The 20,851-nt window shown below is 43.3% G+C and overlaps 1 protein-coding gene and 1 non-coding gene across 2 annotated transcripts in view; one reads left to right on the plus strand and one right to left on the minus strand.

The window, feature by feature from the left end:
* The window catches only part of SRBD1 (S1 RNA binding domain 1), a 306,724-nt gene that overhangs the window by 148,850 nt on the left and 137,023 nt on the right, over positions 1-20,851 (plus strand). The window contains 1 exon segment of the mRNA XM_077485079.1: positions 4,533-4,624. Within this exon segment, the coding sequence (XP_077341205.1) occupies positions 4,533-4,624 (92 nt within the window).
* LOC143990729 (U6atac minor spliceosomal RNA) lies at positions 4,663-4,768 on the minus strand. Its single transcript, XR_013277442.1, has one exon. It is a non-coding gene; the product is annotated as a U6atac minor spliceosomal RNA (small nuclear RNA).

Genomic DNA, 20,851 nt, shown 5'->3' on the forward strand with positions numbered 1-20,851 from the left:
CCCCCCAAAGTCCACAACAGGCCCTTGTCCGAGCACGCTACCCGGCCGGCCAGGAAAGGGGGGCGAGCACGCCCCCCCCCTCCTGAGCCGTACCAGGCCGCGTGCCCTCAACATGGGGGGGTGCCTTGGGGAAGGGGGGGCCGCGCGGCCCCCCCACCCCAAAGCACCTTGTCCCCATGTTGATGAGGACAAGGGCCTCTTCCCGACAACCCTGGCCGTTGGTTGTCGGGGTCTGCGGGCGGGGGACTTATCGGAATCCGGGAGCCCCCTTTAATAAGGGGGCCCCCGGATACCGGCCCCCCACCCTATGTGAATGAGTATGGGGTACAATGTACCCCTACCCATTCACCTGTAAAATAAAAGTACCCAAAAAAAACACAACACACGAGATAAAATATTTTATTGCACAGCTCCGGGGGTCTTCCGTCTTCGGGGGTCTTCTCGCCGGACTCCTCCGCTATCTTCTTGTAGCTCTTTTGCTAGCGGAGGGGTCCGGCTTTCTTCCTCCCCGCCGCCGGCCTCTTCTCCAGACTTCGGGGGTCTTGTCCCCCTCTTCGGTTCTTCTGCCGGGCCACCGCGCCTTCTTATAGCTCTTTTAGAGGCGGTGGCCCGGTCTTCTGTCGCCGCCGTCGCCGCCTTCCGTTCTTCTTCTTCTTCTTCTTCTCCAGGAGATGTTGACACGACGCTCTCTCCGGCCGGAATGCCAGAGCCGCGCTGTGTGGCCACTTATATAGTGACAATGGGGCGGTGTCACATGGTATATGTCACATGGGTTGGTGTCACATGGTGACCCCGCCCCCTTACGATGTCATAGTACCCATGTGACATCAACCCATGTGACATCAACCCATGTGACATAAAGCCATGTGACACCGCCCCATTGTCACTATATAAGTGGCCGCACAGCGCGGCTCTGGCATTCCGGCCGGAGAGAGCGTCGTGTCAACATCTCCTGGAGAAGAAGAAGAAGAAGAAGAACGGAAGGCGGCGGCGACAGTGGCGACAGAAGACCGGGCCACCGCCTCTAAAAGAGCTATAAGAAGGCGCGGTGGCCCGGCAGAAGAACCGAAGAGGGGGACAAGACCCCCGAAGTCGGGAGAAGAGGCCGGCGGCGGGGAGGAAGAAAGCCGGACCCCTCCGCTAGCAAAAGAGCTACAAGAAGATAGCGGAGGAGTCCGGCGAGAAGACCCCCGAAGACGGAAGACCCCCGGAGCTGTGCAATAAAATATTTTATCTCGTGTGTTGTGTTTTTTTTGGGTACTTTTATTTTACAGGTGAATGGGTAGGGGTACATTGTACCCCATACTCATTCACATAGGGTGGGGGGCCGGTATCCGGGGGGGGGCTCCCGGATTCCGATAAGCCCCCCGCCCGCAGACCCCGACAACCAACGGCCAGGGTTGTCGGGAAGAGGCCCTTGTCCTCATCAACATGGGGACAAGGTGCTTTGGGGTGGGGGGGCCGCGCGGCCCCCCCCTTCCCCAAGGCACCCCCCATGTTGAGGGCACGCGGCCTGGTACGGCTCAGGAGGGGGGGCGCGCTCGCTCGCCCCCCTTTCCTGGCCGGCCGGGTAGCGTGCTCGGACAAGGGTCTGTTGTGGACTTGGGGGGACCCCCACGCCGATTTTTTTTCGGCGTTGGGGTTCCCCTTTAAGTACATTCCAGGCGGCGGAGCCCGCGATGTCTCCGTCGCGGGCCCCGCCTACCTTGACACGCGCTCGAAATGAGCGGACTGTCCTCAGCGTGTGTGGGCGAGTCCGTTCATTTCAAAAGTTGCGCGGACTTAGTACGACGAACTTAGTTTGCCGTATTAGTCCGCTCAAAAAGTGCCGTGTGTGGGCAAGTTCGTTCATTCAAAAGTTTGAGCGGACTGTTTGATGAACTTAGTTTGGGCAGACAGTCCGCCCTTGTGTACGCCGCCTAATTAGTTTTCTGCTAAGATTGCCCTGTATTTGGCTCCATCCATCTTCCCATTAACTCTGACCAGCTTCCCTGTCCCTGCTGAAGAAAAAAATCCACACAACAACATGCTACCACCACCATGTTTTACAGTGGGGATGGTGTGTTCAGGGTGATGTGCAGTGTTAGTTTTCCACCACACAGCGTATTTATAATGAGATGAAATTACACACAGGTGGACTCTACTAATGAATCACTTCTGAAGGCAATTGGTTCCACTAGATTTCAGTTAGGGGTTTCAGAGTAAATGGGGCTGAATACAAATACACGCCACACTTTTCAGATATTTGTAAACCCTTTTGAAAACCATTTATCATTTTCTTTCCACTTCACAATTATGTGCCACTTTGTGTTGGTCTATCACATAAAATCGGGATAGAATACATTTTATGTTTTTGGTTGTAACATGACAAAATGTGGAAAATTTCAAGGGGTACAATTTTGATCATCGTAATCGAAACACGTTGGGGTCCCTTGGGCAGGAATACTAAGTTGGAGATTCCTTTAAGTCAACTGCCATTGTTCAAGGACATCATTTATTATATTTGGGGTCATATATACCATTGCTCATATTTTAACCAATATGTGTGTTGAATGTTAACATTAAAAGCTCTTTTTTAGTTAGATTTTTTTATTTTTTTTGCTGCATTAAAGCCCTTGGGAGAAATCTATTGTAATTGTTTAATTTGCTCATCTGGTTTTACCATAAGTTCAGCCTTGTTATCAATTCTCCTTTCTACCAATAGGGGTCACTGGTACCTCTGCAGTGTGAGGATACACAGTGGTCTTGAGTTATGAATATTCATATCCTTTCCCGGTCTACTGCTAGGAGTTTCCTTACCAGTCGAGCATCATGGGAAAGGGTATACGTATTTGGGAAGGATCATGTGAGATCTCAGGCTGTGGCCTGAGGAAGGTGTGCGTGGAGCGGCTGATCTGAGGCCTTTGCATGCATTTGGATCAGAGGCCTGACAGCAGAAGGTGCTTGCTTGCCCAGAACGTCCTAGTTTTTGGGGCCCTGGGCTCCGGGAGCCTTGCCGAGGAAAAGAGGGTGTCTTTGATTAAGTACCAGAGGTGACTTACCTGTACTGTTTGCGCTAACACAGTACTTTGCGTGCATTCATCCAACTTTAAATCTCTACTGGTGTTTTAAAGTTGAATTCTCGGTGCTTGGGTTCCTTTGTCTGTTGCCACCCTTATAAGAGGTTCCCACTTTCCCTGATGGATTATTGTATTTGGTTTTATGGAGAATGAAGCAGAGGGAGCTTCAACACAAAATGGTGAGCAGGAACAGAGTTGGCCAATCTAATTGTTAACATTTTGGAAACACACACTATAAGATACCATGGTAATGTCTCAACTAGAGATGTAAAATCTCTGAAAATTTTGAAGATCAGGAAAAAAACCCTGGTCTTTTTTTTTTTTTTATGTTTTTTTTTGGGGGGGGGGGGTGGAAATTTTCAGAAAAATTGAAAAATGCTACACTTTTTTGTCTAAGATTGAAAGTCATTCTGTTACGAGAACGTTGAGAGAAACTATGTGCATTGCCATCATTGTTGTCCTCTTCTCTTCGATCCATGAAGGATTTTTTAATATCTACAGGACGCTTGTTACATACAATGTGTTTTGTCATCCTGGTAGCATTTGGAAATGCATATTTCATCTGACTATATTTGCAAATCACATTTTTTTTTTTCAGAAGAACTTGTAATGTGAAAATGCCTCCATATGCTAGATGTTGGTCTCAAGTAGGAAATAAAAACAATAAAAAATTACTACTTTGCAAGAAAACACTAATCTATGGTTGTGTGTGTGTGGGGGTGGGGAAAGAACCAGATTACTGCTAATTACGTTTATTAATTACACAAAAGTTTCTAAAGATAAACTAATGTAGCTAAATGATTCAGTTTTCTGGATTCAGAATCAGATAATTGTCAACCCTTACCTTTTTTAATGAAGTATATACTTTCAGGTCCTTTTTTGTTGCTCTGTATTTTCTTCCAATGCTTTTGAGGCCTAGTGAAGAGGACACAACAAACCAAACACACACTAACATGCAAAAGCAAAACTGAAAACTTTTTCTTGTTACAGTAGCAGCACAGCACCTCCTAAAGGAAGAAATGCATACTGTTCTTGCATTGTAGGGTTCAGTTTGTTACCTAGGACTTGCTTGTCCTCACTCAGTGCACAGAAATTAGAATAATGTGATATCATACATTTTTTTTAAAGAAATGATTTGGAAAATATTTGAAAACCCTTTCTTAAAATATTTTATTCATCATGTTAAAATAAAATATTCCTTTCTTCTTTTTTTTTTTTTTTTTTAAATTTTTCCAGTTTTTGGGGAAAAAAAAGCCTTCAGGAAAAAAATGGGGAAGAATTTTTTTTTCCAGAATTTTTCAGTTTTTTTTTTTCAGGCCTTCACATCTCTAGTCTTAACCCACCTTACTCCACCTAACAGTAAATATTGCTTTCACATGGACTGACCCTTTAAAGGTTGCTCGGTCTGTGGCCAAGCTTAGTATATGATTTCATTTCAGTATAATTAATGTCTTCTGATTTTTATTTTTGCAGCATTACCAATGAAGCGGGTGCATCCATCTATAGCGTTAGTCCAGAAGCTGCCAAGGAGATGCCAGATCTAGATCCCAATCTGAGGAGTGCAGGTATGGTTTCTTACTCTCCTAGAACTTGACCCTTTTTTATATGTAAGTGGCAGTGCCTTAACCATATACGTCTTGCAAAGTCCACAGGGACCTCTTCTATCCTTGTCAAAGGGAGTGCTAACTTTCTGTCCTTTCATACAACATGACCATCTTTAAATGTCAATATCTTGTTTGTTACTGAGGAAGTGTGATACTTGTATATTAACCACTTCCATACCAGGCACTTTGATCCCCTTCCATACCAGGCACTTTGATCCCCTTCCATACCAGGCACTTTGATCCCCTTCCTGACCAGGCCAATTTTCAGCTATCCGCGCTGTCAATTTTTGAATGACAATTGCGCGGTCATGCAACATTGTACCCAAACAAAATATTTTAACAATTTTTTTATTTTATTTTTTGAGACCGCTAAAGCTTTCTTTTGGTGCCATTTAACCACCGCTGTTTTTATTTTTATTTTTTGCTAAATGAATGAAAAAAGACAGAAAATTTTGAAAAAAAAAGTTTTTCTTAGTTTCTGTTAATTATACATTTTTTATTTTTCATTTTTCTTCTTCACTGATGGGCACTGATGAGGCTGCACTGATGGGCACTGATGAGGAGACACTAATACGCAGCACTGATTGGCACTGATAGGCGGCACTGATGGGCAGCATTAACAGGCATTACTGATGGGCACTGATTGGCATCACAGGTGGATATCACTGGTGGGCACTGGCAGGCATCGCTGATGGGTCTGCACTGATAATCAGCCAATTACCCGCTCTCCTCTAATCATGCCCTGTCAGCGTGAGTAGAGGAATGCCGATAACCGGCATTTCCTATTTACACTGTAATCAGCTGTGATTGGACACATCTGATGACGTGGTAAAAGACCCTGCCTCATAGATTCTTTACCATAATCGGAGATGCAGTGTGTCTGGGCGACACTCCGCAACATATAACATCCAGTTAGGACAATGCAGCCAGCCATCATTCTGCTATATGCCAGGCGGGAAGATATTAAGTAAGCCCTAGATGATATGATTTTTTTTTTTCTCCTGCAAAACGAATGACAAGTGGAATGTGAGCTGCTATATACACATTTGAGCATTTGTTATGTAAAGGGATATATGCCCTGAATACAGAAAGCATATGTTCGGGGCATATGGTCCTGCAATACCACTTAGATATGCGCAAAGCCAAAGTATATTTCAGCCTGTCATTGATTTTGACAGGCTGCTGGCAGCAAGATGATCACCTTCTGGAAATGTTAGGCCTGGCTCTCATGCTGGAGCTCCGCCTTCTATGAATCGCGGACCAGACACATGTATAGAGAGAAGTCAGACAATTTTCTGACAGTAATGTACAGCACGCATGTTACATGTCAGTGACCCAGAATTTATTAAAGCAAGACAAAACCCTTTGTACTTAAGAACGTGACGTGTGAAGGAGGGTTATAACCCCTGTTAAATTTTTTTTTTTTTTTGGATACAGAGAGGCTGTGCTTGTGCCCTGGTAATTACTCCTGTAATTTATTTTTGTCTGTCTCATTGGGTGGATTTCCCTTCATTCCCTGTCTCATTTTTAAAACGGGAGGCAAGAGGAAATCCCTCCAAAATAAGGAAATGCCTGCTAGTCAGTGAGGTCATTGGAACTTCTGTCCCCAATTCTTCCAAGTCCCAATTACTTCCCTGCTGTGTTAGATGTCACCAACACCCCCCTCCCACCCAGCATTGACAAGCCCCTCCCACCCAGCATTGACAGGCCCCTCCTATATCTGAAGATACAACAGAGGGCTTTGTAATGATGTGGGCATGGGACTAATGTAACAATAATGGCACCTCGTTTATGTTTTGGGTAACAGTTTATGCATCCCTCGGACAAATATAATCTTTTTATCTTAGATAATTCGGGTAGAGTTTTTTTTAGATGCGTTAAAAAAAATTCACACAAATAGAGCTTTCTTTTGGTGTTTTTTAATCAACACTAGGTTTTTTATGTTTTGCTAAATAAATGAAAATAAAAGACAGAAAATTTAGAAAAAAAACGAAACAAAAAAAGTTCATAGCAAACAGGTAATTTTTCTTTCACTGATGAGCACTGATAGGTGGCACTAATAAGCAGCACTGATAGGTGGCACTGATAGGCTGCTCTAATGGGCACTGAGACTATTAGGCAGCACTGATGGGGCGGCTTTGATGGGACGAGAATGTTAGGCGGAACTAATGGGCGGCACTGATGGGACGAGAATGTTGGGCGGAACTAATGGGCAGCACTGATGGGACGAGAATGATGGGCGGCACTGATGGGACGAGAATGTTGGGCGGAACTAATGGGCGGCACTGATGGGACGAGAATGTTGGGCGGCACTGATGGGACGAGAATGTTGGGCGGAACTATTGGGCGGCACTGATGGGACGAGAATGTTTGGCGGAACTAATGGGCGGCACTGATGGGACGAGAACGTTGGGCGGAACTAATGGGCGGCACTGATGGGTGGCACTGATTGGCACACATTGGCAGCACTGGTGGTCACTGGTGGGACTGCATTGATCAGGACACTGATAATCATTGCCCTGACTATCAGTGTACATGTCCCTTTTAGAGACGCCAGTTATTGGCTCTCTTCTCCAATCCTCATGCTGTCAGCGTGAGGAAAAGAATGCCGATAACCGGCATCTGTTTACCTTCGTGATCAGTTGTGATTGGACACGCTGATTGGCTCTTCACCTCAGTATGAGATCAGCAATGTCCTCTGGACACTGCCATCCCAGAGCGTGCCACCCGCGCCCCGCAGCGGTAGCGATCACGGACACCATCATATGACGGGGTCCCAGAACTGGCCGACCGCTCTGTAGCTGTCACTCGTCTATAGCGCAGTCAGACAAGTGGTTAAGGTGCTAAACAGTCATCTCAGGTCATATAATAGAATACATTTGTACATTATTACAAACTTCAAACAGATATTTCAAAAATTATTAAAAAGGAGAATTTTGTTACAATTGCCATTTCAGAAACATCCTAAAATGCCGGTTTCCCTAGTTTATATTGCCTCTCAACCACTAATGTCTTATTAAGGGAATGTCTGCAAACTCCACCAATATGTTTTAGCAGTGGTCATGGTTTTGCTCATTATCCGAGTCCTCTTCGTGTATAATGTACATAGGCGATGACTGTGTTCTCCAAGCGTTTCACTGACCGCTTTCTCAGAAGAGCGAGGCTGTATAAAAATATAAACAAGTGTGGCCTTAAATTGATAGTAAAGCTTTTTTAAATAAAATAACAAACCTGTTATACCTACTTCCTCTTCCTGGGTCCTCTGCCAGTACTCCCAGTTACTCTTCTTCAGCGAGTGCATCTATAGGAAGCCACTCGCTCCTGAGCCGCTCTCTCTGCGTCTATAGATAAAGTCAGTTTGGCTCAGCCCCACCCCCCTGCTTCCTTGTCACAGAATTGATTGACAGCAGCAGGACAGTGGCTCCCGCCACTAATCACATCTTTAAAAAATAAAAAACCCTGCAAGACAATGGCAATTACCATAGAACAAAGCCACCCACCATCACGCTGACAGAGCTCCATCTCCCCTTTACTACCACTTGAACTGCTTACAGACTGGAAGATTTTACCCTTTAATGACCAGGCCGTTTTTTGCGATACAGCACTGCGTCGCTGTACCCAAACTAAATTCACGTTCTTTTTTTTCCCCATAAATAGAGCTTTCTTTTGGTGTAATGATCACCTCTGAGGTTTTTATTTTTTGCACTATAAACAAAAAGAGCGACAATTTTGAAAAGAAAAAAAAAATATTTTTTTACTTTTTGCTATAATATCCCCCCCCAAAAAAATCTTCATCAGTTTAGGCCGATATATTTTCTACAGCGTATATTCATTGGTTTGCGCAAAAGTCAGTCTACAAAATAGGGAATAGATTTATGGCATTTTTATTTATTTTACTAGTAATGGCGGCGATAAGCGATTTTGTAGAGGGACTGCGACACTGCGGCGGACAGATCAGACACTTTTTTTTGGGACCATTGACATTTATACAGCGATCAGACCTAAAAATAGCCACTGATTACTGTATAAATGTCACTGGCAGGGAAGGGGTTAACACTAGGGTGCGATAAAGGGGTTAAGTGTGTTCCCTGGGAATGTTTCTAACTGTATGGGGGCTGGGCTGACTGGAGGAGGAGACAGGTCACTGTTCCTAATCACTAGGAACAGCAAATCTTTCTCTAACTCCTCTGTCAGAACTGGGATCTGTCTGTTTACATTGACAGATTCTGGCTCTCGTTCCCGTGATCGCGGGTGGCCGGCGGACTTTGCGGCTGCCGGTTACGTGCATTTGGTCACCCGCCGTACCCGCCACGACTCCTTAAGGCTGGGTTCACACTGCTGCGGGGGGAGATCCGGATGTGATTCGCACCGCAAATCACATCCGATCTCCGTAGCGATGCGAGTTCAGCCATACAGATAGTATGGCTGAATTCGCATCGCTCCCGCAGCAAACTCGCATGGGACCCTTTTTTTGGTCCGCAACAGAATCGGATCGCATGGGGGTTCACACCATGCGATCTGATTCCTGTGCGAGTCGGCAGATCGCACTGCGATATGCGGACGGATCTGGGGGTGTCATTAACATATCATTGACACTCCCAGCCGTCCGCATAGGGCAGTGTGAACTGCCGGCGGGAGTAATGCGATGCGGGAAAACGCCGCGGATTCGCGGCGTTCCCGCATCGCAGCGGTGTGAACCCGGCCTAAAGGAGCTGGCGTGCACTTACGGTGATTTGCGGGAACGCGGCGAACTGCCGCCATGTAACGACGACGGCTGGTCGGAAAGTGGTTAAAGCACAATAAACAAATGTTTCTATGATTTGCGTGTTATGAAACCTTTTTAAGTCCCTTCATCATTGTTTCTAACTTTGGGATGTAGGTGCCTTTGATTTCCAGGTTTAGTGGTATACTTGAAATTGTATTCATTTTTATTTTATTCATCATAGAAATAGGGCTGGGGAAAAAATCGTTTTAAATCTTGAATCGAGTTGAGAGGTCAAATAGATTCAAAATTTCAGCTAATCGATTACCGTATTTATCGGCGTATAACACGCACCCCAAGTTTTAGGAGGGAATTTAAAAGAAAAAAACTTTTAGGAGGGAAGTTTAAGGAAAAAAAACTTATGTTTAAATGCCCATCAATGCAGCCTTGTCAGTGTCATTTGCAGCCTTGTCAGTCATTTGCATTGCAGCCTTCCATTGCAGCCTTGCGGGCTTGTCTCCTTGCCATTTTAAAATGGCGCCGCTGAGATACAGAGCGGATGTCCTGTGTATCTCGGTGGTGCTCGTTCTCGGCCGTTCTCGGCGGCTTTCGGGTATTTTCGGCTGTTCTCAGCTATTTTCGGCCCTTCTCGCCTATTTTCGCCAACACACTCAGCCATTCTCGGCGGCTTTCGGGTATTATAGGCCGTTCTCGGCTATTTTCGGCCGTTCTCGCCTATTTTCGCCCACACTCGGCCGTTCTCGGCGGCTTTCGGGTATTATCGGCCGTTCTCGGCTATTTTCGGCCCTTCTCGCCTATTTTCGCCCCCACACTCGGCCGTTCTCGGTGGCTTTCAGCTTTACAAAAGCCGCCGAGGACGGCCGAAAATAGCAGAGAACGGCCGAAAATACCTGAAAGCCCCCGAGAGCAGCAGAAAAGGTTAGGAAAGGCGGGGGATCGGCGTATAACGCGCACCCCCGATTTCCCCCTGATTTTAGGGGGGAAAAAGTGTGTGTTATACGCCAATAAATACTGTATTTTTTTTTTCACCAGGACTGGCAAGGCTGGACGCCGCAGACTAAGCCAATGCCACAGCCTCGCCTAAAAACTCCTGCCCGCAGCTCCTCAGGACCGGCGCGGTGTCCATCAAAAAAAAACTTGATTTGAAATCGTGAATCGAGTTTTATTTATTTATTTATTTTAGAAAATCGCCCAGCTCTACATAGAAAGGTTGTCAAGTAGCCATGCCGTGTAGATGGTTTGTTAGAAGTGCAGCACCTTTACATCACCTTTCTCTTTGCACACAGAGTGTAACAGACACGACTTATTAGTTATTTATTTCAAGGTGGAAAGTTGGTGAAGTCACTCTGCAGATGAAAGCCTGCAGGCCATTGAGAACACACATGAGGGCACGAGCCTGCTGCAGTTAGAGGGGTGATCTCCGTGCCACACACAATTACTCCCGCTGACATCCGGCGGTGTAATGTCTTGCGATGTGTTCTTGGGGGAACGTCAGCACTTGTGACGATCGCACATATGGACGAGAGTGTGGGAACGTCAGCTTCAGCTAATTTATTAATTTGTTCTTCGTTTTGTAAAAGAGCACTATTGCCCTTTAGGTGGTCGAAAGCAGATGTGCTTTGGTGTCTGTTACATTTCTTACATGCTTCAATAGTCAGAAAATGTCACCTTACCTAGGAAGGTACTCATTTGTTTTTAACCATTTAAAGCACACTTTGCTGAGTGGTGAAGTCAGCCTGTAGACATAAAGGAGGAAGATCTTGGCTGAAGCATTCATGACATTCTCCCCATTATGCCAATGCAGTCTTTTGAATTCTTATAAAGATATGGTGCAGCGCTTATAAAAATCAATGAGTCCATAAGAAGTCAATCCAAAGACCGTGTTCAATGCGTATCACGTCAAAGGTGGTTAATAAAAGTTGAAAGAGGAGGAAACCATCACCGGCACCCGATAACCCTTACCCTCCTTAGTGGACCCTCATCACAAAGGTCACATAAGCATTGGATAATAAAGGACGCCCTTCAATCTCCATACATCTCAATTAAGGCCAGCAAAAGGGGACATTAGTATAAGTACCCTGATCTCAGCTTTCCTTCTCCCGATAGTCCAGCAATGACCACCATAGATTATTCCATCCCATCAAAATACAAAGATAGACCTCATGGTGCAGTATATCGGTATTTGTTTGTTGTAAAAAAAAAAAAAAGGAGATAAACTCCCATACACCACATAAAAAAAAAAAACGCTTTTTTAGATGCAACATCGAGCATTCCCCACCAACAAGATGGCCACCATGCCCCAGCATACACCAGCTTCACGTAACCGACTTCTCCCTACACGTTTCGTCATAGAATGACAGGGCAGTAAGCACACTGCCTTCCACATCCCACAATGCAGTGCTAAGGGATCAGTATATTTTAGATATATAAAAAAAATTATATATATATATATTTTTTTTTTTTTTCAAAACCACGCCACCTTTTATACGTAAAAGGCCATCCATTCTTGATGTAGGCTGAAGTATGTTGGGGGGCCTTTACAACTGCTTTAAACCCAAGTTTTTTTTTTCTTTTACCACATTGTGTACAATAAAATAAACACTCCCCAGTGAACTATTTGTTAACATTTTTACCCCAGCACTTGCAGTTTAAAACTTTTAATGCTGTTGGCTCCTGCTTTCTGTGCTGCTTTCCAGAGCTTTCAGTCTTTACAGGGTTAACAGTGAACAGTGCTGTCCCAAGCCCATCTATCAAGTTGGAGAAGGGAGAGAGAGGAAAAGCAGGGGGATTGCCTTGCCATCCTAGGCTGTGTGTTTCTATTGGTGCTCACAGTGTAGGGAGGCACAACTCTAGTCAAGCCTTTTTCAACCAGGGTGCCTTGGCAAAATGCCAAAAAATGTATCAAAAATTGTATACAAGCCAGCAGGTGGATAAAGCCTTTTAGTTGCACAAAGCCACAGGTTTTCATAATGCACCATGATGACTTTCTAGACACTGGCATCCTAACAACCAATGATGTCACACATAGCCTCCGCAGCATCTTTGTTTGTCTCTCTCTCTCTTCTCTTCTCTTCTCTTCTCTTCTCTTCTCTTCTCTTCTCTTCTCTCTCTCTCTCTTCTCTCTCTTCTCTCTCTCTCTCTTCTCTCTCTCTCTCTCTCTCTCTCTCTCTCTCTCTCTCTCTCTCTCTCTCAGCACTGGGGTCACATTCGCTGACGGAGAGAAATTGAGGGTGAAGAGAAACATTGGAATACTAGTCGGTGCCAGTTTGCAAAAGTTTATTTGCTTTGGAAGAATAAATCATCTGCAACGTTGGGTGTCCTACAGGTGGTTGTTGTTGCATTATGTAAAGCTATTAGAGACTGTCCATAATTTTAAAGGGGGTCTTGACTGAAAAAAGGTTGAGAAAAACCCTGCTCTAGTCCTTGTTTACAAGGGTGGCTCCATAGGATGCTCCAAGAGAAAGGAGCCACTCTGAAACAGGAAACCTGGGGAAGCTGTCATGGCACCAGCTTAAAGTGAAACATAGGCGAGGATTAAGGACTCGTGAACACTGGATGTTTTTGGCTTCAGCCATTTTATTCTGTAGCCAGTAAACTCCCCAGCATCTTATCCTGTGTCCATGCACACAATGGCTGGAAAAAGAACCCAATAGTGAGTTTTAAAAGGCGTTTTTCAGCTGTAAAAACGCTCTAACTCTAAAAAATAAAAATAAAAAAATAAATAAAAAAAAGCTTAAAACGCTGAAAAACGCAGCTATTCAGTGTTTTCGAGCCATAAGCTTTTGTCGGGGTATAGTTTTGCTTAAGTGAAAAAGCTAAAAATACGCAGCAGCTAAAAAAAAACGTTAAAAATGCTGCAAAACTCATTCTACAGCTAATGCTACTAGCATTTTTTTTAACATCCAGTGGGCATGAGGCCTTAACCTCCTCCCACCCTCCATATAGTAAAATGATGGCAGACAGGATCTCCTCTTGTTCTGGGATGACGTCATACGACGTCGCCCCAGTGTCACCACTTACCACTCTTGGTAAAAAGCCAATGACGCGGCTCTTTAGCCATTTGATCTGCTGTGTCCAATCACAGCCGGTCACATGTAAACACGATCTGCTGTGTCCAATCACAGCCGGTCACATGTAAACACGGAAGTGTGAGGAGAGGAGAGCCAAATCGACAACATCTCGTAGGGGAGACCTGTACAGTTTATCGGGGCACTGATCATCAGTGCAGTGACGACAATCTGTGCCCATTAGTGACATCAATAAGTGCCCATCAGTGATGCCAGTCAGTGCTACCTGTCAGTGCCCCCTATCAGTGCGGCATATTAGTGCCACCTCATCGGTGCCCTTTAGTGCTACCTCATTGGTGCCCATCAGTGCCGCCTCATCAACGCACATCAGTGAAGGAGAAAAATTACTTTTTTACAAAATTTTCTGACAAACTAAAACTTTTTTTTTTTTCTGACTTTATAAATTTTTTTTTTTAGCAAAAACAAAAAACAGCGGTGATTAAATAGGAAGTAAACCTGTTGGGGTTTTCTTCCTTCCTTCTTATCTGCAAAGTAAAAGCATAATGTGCTAGTATGCATTGCATACTAGTACATTATGTGACACTTAACTGCAAGCCCACGCCATCCCCGCTGCAGCAGGGTTAATTTGTCGACTAAAACATTTTATTCGACTAACTTAATACCATTTTAGTTGACTAAAATGGCATTTTAGTCAAGACTAAAATTGGGGCTAAAACTAAAATGGCATTTTAGTCAAGACTAAAACTAAATTGAAATTTGACATCAAAATGAACACTGGTCTGTAGTGCATGTTCATACCTCAATACCATCAATAATAACATATTACATTTTTCACTCCAGCAGTATATAATGAGTTTGGAAATTGTAGAGAAACGCTTAAATAACGCATTACAATTTAACTACACCCATTAGATTTTAGATGACTAAAATGTCCTGGAGATGTAGTCTACTAAATACGACTAAAACTAAAACAATTGCAGAAGACTAAAATGGGACTAAAGCGAAAATGCCGTTTTAGTACTAAGACTAAAACTAAATTGAGATTTGCTGCCAAAATTAGCACTGCGCTGCAGGCCGCATCCATCTTCGCTAGTCTTCCTTCCGGGGCCGCGGACTGCTGTGTGACTGTCCGGAGCCACGTGGCGTCACTCCCGTGCAGGCATGCGGTAGCCGCCGATCGCGGCACACACTCCTGAAGAAATGGCACAGGCGGCCGTTCCTTCAGAGCACATCATCCACGCAGTAAACAGTGAATATCTCCTAAACAGCTTACAGTACCTATAGGTAAGCCTTATTCTAGGCTCGCCTTTAGGTACAAATGTTACGGGGAGGTTTACAACCTCTTTAAATACCCCCAAAAGAAATCTTTATTTGTGTGGGAAAACAAATGATAAAAATGTCATGTGTACAGTGTTGCTTGACTGCGCAATTGTCATTCAAAGTGTGACAGCACTGAAAGCGGAAAATTGGCCTGGGCAGGAAAGGGGTAAAAATGCCTGGTATTGAAGTGGTTAAAAATAGACGCTGTATACCTAGTGTGAATAAATCAGCTGCTATTTAATATCCCTTTAACCACTTGACGACCATCCGCTGCAGTTGCACTGCGACAGAATGGCACGTCTGGGCGAAATGACGCTAAGTAACGTCGCTACGTCCTGTGGCCGCTAGGGGCGGGCTCACCCCCTTCACCGCTTGCCCACAGAGCCGGTGCACGTGCCCGGTGGTTGCGATCACTGCTGCCGCTCTCGGCACATAGAGAACCGGGATCTGTGTGTGTAAACACACCGTTTCCAGTTCTCTGAGGGGAGAAGAGGCAGAGATCGTCTGTTCATACAGAGTATGAACAGTGATCTGTCATCTGCCCTACACAGTCCCCTCCCCTTCATTTAGAACACACACAGGGAACACATTAACCCCTTCATCGCCCCTAGTGTTAACCCCTTCCCTGCTAGGGACATTTTGACAGTAATCAGTGCATTTCTTTTTATAGCACTGATCACTGTGAAAATGGTCCCAAAAATGTGTCAAAATTGTCCGATGTGTCCGCCATAATGTCGCAGTCCCGATAAAAAAAAAAAAAAAAAATCAGAGTGCTGCCATTATTATATAAAAAAAAAAATTTTAAATAATAAAATTGCCATAAAACGTATCCCCTATATTGTAAACGCTATAACTTTTGCGCAAACCAATCAATATACACTTATTGTGATATTTTTTTATTTTTTTTTTACCAAAAATATGTAGAACACATATCGGCCTAAAGTAAGGGGAAAAAAAATCTTTTTTAATATAATTTTTGGGGATATTTATTATAGCAAAAAGTAAGATATATTGTTTTGTTTTTTGTTTTTTTTCAAAATTTGTTGCTTTTTTTTGTTTATAGCACAAAAAATAAAAACCGCAGAGGTGATCAAATACCAGCAAAGGAAAGCTCTATTTGTGGGCAAAAATTTTGTTTGGGTGCAACGTCGCACGACCGCGCAATTTTCAGTTTAAAGCGACGCAGTGCCGAAACGCAAAAAAGAGCTTTGGTTAGGAAGGGGGTAAAATCTTCCCGGGGCTGAAGAGGTTAAGCATGGCGCCCAAAAATATGCATCTTTTTTACTGATTGCAAGCTCAAAAAATAAGTGCCAGTTCAATTTCATTTTTTGCACCCATTGGCTTCTGGGACCTGGCCAGTGATGAACCATACGTTAATTTTTTTATTTTTGCTTCATTCAAGGCACAGTGTAGAGGCTGAAAATAGAAGCCGGTCCTCTTAGCCACGGTCAGGTCAGGCCCGGTGTTTTCTTTTTGGAGTTGTTTGGAAGTGGGATCAATTTTTCCAGTAATTACATAGATGAAGCAAATAAATGTCGTGCTCTTTATTTAGTAAGATTTCCTTCACGCTTTCATACAATACTCTAGTTATGCCGGCCAGCTCAGCCTCACGACTGCCAAACCTGTTAAATGTTTGCCCTGGCGAGTTATCAGAGAGAGCAGAACAAGTCTCATCTAACGGCAGCCCAGTTCCGTGTCTGTCCTTACATTGGCATGCACTTTATTCTGGCAGCATCAGGATCTGATGGTACTAAAATGTTGAAACATGGCATGTTCCTAGTCCTAGTGGGCCAAGGCGATGAAATATATAAGATGACGAGCTGCCTGCCATAGCTTTGTTGTTATTTTGGAACATTTTTTGAGCATCCTAAAAACGACGGCATTAAGCACCGTTTGTATTTCATAATGACAGATGACATAACCCTGATAGAATTTGAGAAAAACTAAACCCTCTCACCAGAATTTTTTTTTTTTCTTTTATAAAAGGTGTTCACAGTCCTCCAGCCACTAGGTACATACACTATATTGTCAAAAGTATTGGGACACCTGGCTTTACACACATTACCTGTAATGGCATCCCAATTGTGACAGACTCACCTGGGGCAGAGGATTTTAGAGAGGACTCCATGCCAGCCTCTTACCTTGTGATTATGGTCCTTGGCATTTGGGGGAACACCTCTTGTGTTAAAAGTGTATAAAAAGACTATTTCTGGTTCCATGTCAGCAGTGAAACAAGTCTCGTCTTGTTTTGTGCTTGGGAGCAGTTGGAATATCTGATATCTATATTCAGACTGGGAGGAAGTGGTATATGACGAAAGAACTCAAGCGGAGTGTAGGGGCGTTTTCGTCACACCAATCTTAGTCTGTAGGGTTCAAAATTGAGTTGGCCCACCCTTTGTAGGTTTAACAGCTTCAATTATTCTGGGAAGGCTAAAAAAAACTACAATTGTACCGGCGCTCAGACCTACCCCGTCTTTCTTTATAGGTGCGCTGCAAACCCAATCTGACTCCCCCACCTTGTGGGTTAAAGATAAGTGCACAATATATACTAAGGGGTTGCGCCTCCTTCTAATATTGCCCCCAGGTTATAGAAAATGCTTTAACTAAATATATACCAATCTCGCTTATAATCACTCACTCTATTATCTCAATAAAAAGTGATCACCCAAAAGTAACCCCCTAAAATATACAAAAAAAAATCACTGTTTATGTTATAAAACATAAATTTCGTATAAATGTATATCTCATTAAATCATAGTCCTTCTTATTTAATGGTTCTTTCAATCGGATTTCCAGCTGTTTCAACTCCATTTCCGTTCATCTTCTCAATATCCATATGCTCATACAAAGGTAAATAAAACCATTATAGTGTAAAACCGTTTCACCTTTAATTAAGAAAATCTTTTAAAACATATTGCACTCACATTTCAGTGTGTCTATTAGCCGACACCAAGCTTATCCAGCCATAAGTAAACAGCATGGAATCGGGCAAGCCAATGATGTTCCGCAGGTGGTACTCTCCTCCCTCCACTCGGCCAACCTGTTCCTGGCAATTCCTTGAAGGAAGTATGTCTCCCACAGCTTCTAGGGAGGGAGGAGAGTACCACCTGCGGAACATCATTGGCTTGCCTGATTCCATGCTGTTTTCTTATGGCTGGATAAGCTTGGTGTTGGCTAACAGACACACTGAAATGTGAGTGCAATATGTTTTAAAAGCTTTTCTTAATTAAAGGTGAAACGGTTTTACACTATGTTGGTTTTATTAACCTTTGTATGAGCATACGGATATTGAGGAATTGCTAACGGGAGAGTTGATTGAGGATTGGTTATCCGTTGAATGAACCGAAGGCTTACTGTATGGTGAAGTCTGGCGAGTGGCCATTCTTTAAGGTGGTGGTGGCACGATTTTGTTTTTCCTTTGACATGTGTGGAATATTCATCGGAAGATGAACGGGAGTGGAGTTGAAACAGCTGGATCCGATTGAAAGAACCATTGCATAAGAAGGACTATGATTTAATGACCTATAAATTTACACGAAATTTATGTTTTATAATATAAACAGTTATTTTTTTTTGTATATTTTAGGGGGTTACTTTTGGGTGATCACTTTTAATTGAGATAATAGAGTGAGTGATTATAAGCGAGTTTGGTATATATCTAGTTAAAGCATTTTCTGTAACCTGGGGGGAATATTAGAAGGAGGCGCAACCCCCAAGTATATATTGTGCACTATTCTGGGAAGGCTGTCCATATGGTTTAGGAGTGTATCTATGGGAATGGTTGACCATTCTTCCAGAAGCGCATTTGTGAGGTCAGGTACTGATGTTTGAGAGAAGGTCTGGCTCTGTCTGTGCTCTAATTCATCCCAAAGGTGTTTTATCGGGTTGAGGTCAAGACTCTGTGCAGGTCAGTCAAGTTCCTCCACCCCAAACATGCTCATTCACACTATATTGCCAAAAGTATTCAGCCACCCCTCCAAATCATTTGGTGGAGGGGGGATTATGGTGTGATGTTGTTTTTAAGGGGTTGATCTTGGCCCCTTAGTTCCAGAGAAGAAAACTCTTTAGACGTCGGCATATCAAGACACCTTTGGACAATTTCATGCTCCCAACTTTGTGGGAACAGTTTGGGGATGGCCCCTTCCTGTTCCAACATGACTGCGCACCAGTGCACAAAGAAAGGTCCATAAAGACTTGGGTGAGTAAGTTTGGGTTGGAGGAACTTGACTGGCCTGAACAGAGTCCTGACCTCAACCCAGTGGAACACCTTTTGGGATGAATTTGAGCAAATGAGTAGGGTAGTCCTGGGCAGCCGATACAATCCTACAACACATCGCTGGACTGGAGGGGGCTCAATCAAGTATTGGGGGGGCTGCACACAGAAGGCTTTTTATCTTAATGCATAGAATCACTTTAAAAAAGACCAAATGATCTAAACATGATAAAAAACCATGATACAATACAAATATGTTTGAAACTATCACACATAGTACAAAACATCTGAGCACAAGACGTGTAAGAAATCCCAATGCATTTCAACTTAAAAGGTTGTACGTCTTCTCCAGCGGCTTGGTTCAATGATGAGAGCTATAACATAAATATATATGAATAGCAAAAAAGAAAATAAAGAAAATCAGTAACATATAGATACAATATATATCACTAACTCACAAAAAAGGTTTCTTAACATGACGTAGTTTAGGATGGGTGCGTTCATATAAAGAAACCACTTTTTTTAAACATGTATAGTATATCAATAAATAATTGAATCTCATCTCATTATATTGTGCTATATAATTCCTGGTGCCAAGTTAAAGTCCCATTCCGCATATTTATTTTATCTTGACTGACAAAGTATAGTATGTGCAAAAAACAAAACAAATACAGTGGTTTACAGAGCTTTATAATCCTAACAATGACTCATCACTTTCCTTCCAAAGGGATCCATTCAAGGTTTCATTCCAATTAGAGACAGTGAGTCTGAAAGAAAGCGGCTTCTGCTTGGATTCTCTCTTTAGAAAACACATACTAAAGTAAAGCATGTTATCTTTGAAAGTGAACTTCCACTCACCTTGGTGAATGAACCAACTGAAAATTCACATTGCAAAAATATATGCACAATCCTGTTCAGAGAAATAATAAAAAAAAAAAAGGATTTTTGCTCACACATGATTGGATGATTGTCAGATTACCTTCACTTTCATTTACTAAGCTAAGTGAAAATTCACTATGCAAAGGGAACATTTGATGACTTCAACCATCTGAATATCTTCTGTTTTTTTTTTTTTTTTTTTTTTCACATTTACTCTTCTAGTAAATCAGGGTCATAGTGCTTTGGGAATCCATATTATAGGTGTATTTAATGTTTATATATTATAGCGGTAACGGAGGAGTTAAAAAAAAAAAATTGTATAAATAACATGCAAAACAGATCTAATTTCTTTATAATGCAAGAAAGAACCTCTATAGCAGGAATCCCATCTGCTACGGAATTGTTTTCTGGCGGAGAGTACGGAGAACCTTCCCCAACAGCCATAGCCACCGGCGGTGATCTTGTGAAAAAAAAACTGTCAGGCTGGTTGTTTTGAGATTGATCGATGGACTAACATCAGTACAACCAACCTACCCACAGAAGGATGGAAGCATAAACTGGATGGATTTTGATCTGTCTTTGGCAGGCATAAGGAGGCCAGCAGTCACGTACGTCATTTCACGCAATAGTTGCCCTGCTGCAGTATATGTGTGATCTTTAAGAGTTTAATACTGTTTTGACCAGGTGGCCACACTTGGTGAAAATCTGGGTTAGTCCCGGATGAACTGGGCAAAAATTAAAGCGTCCATGTACACACACAGCACGGCTTGGCCCCGGATGTGGGCGCCAGCTGTCAAAATACAAGAGCCAGCAGGTGAGATTCCTACATCCATGCTGTTTAGTGTGGATGGAAGGATCATCTATAAGATTCGAAATCTGTTTTTATATGACATGGTTGTGAATGTCATCAGTAGCTTTGTCAATCAGCCTTTTCAATTTTTGGCTTAGTGGTCTTACAGGGTTAAATGGCTTTGTTGAATAGAATGAGCTAGAAGTACTCACATTTCCCAGCTCTCCTTCCAAAC

The sequence above is a fragment of the Lithobates pipiens genome, unplaced genomic scaffold (assembly GCF_037356315.1).
Source record: "Lithobates pipiens isolate NorthernLeopardFrog02 unplaced genomic scaffold, aLitPip1_a1.2 Scaffold_18, whole genome shotgun sequence".
NCBI classification, from domain to species: Eukaryota; Metazoa; Chordata; class Amphibia; order Anura; family Ranidae; genus Lithobates; species Lithobates pipiens.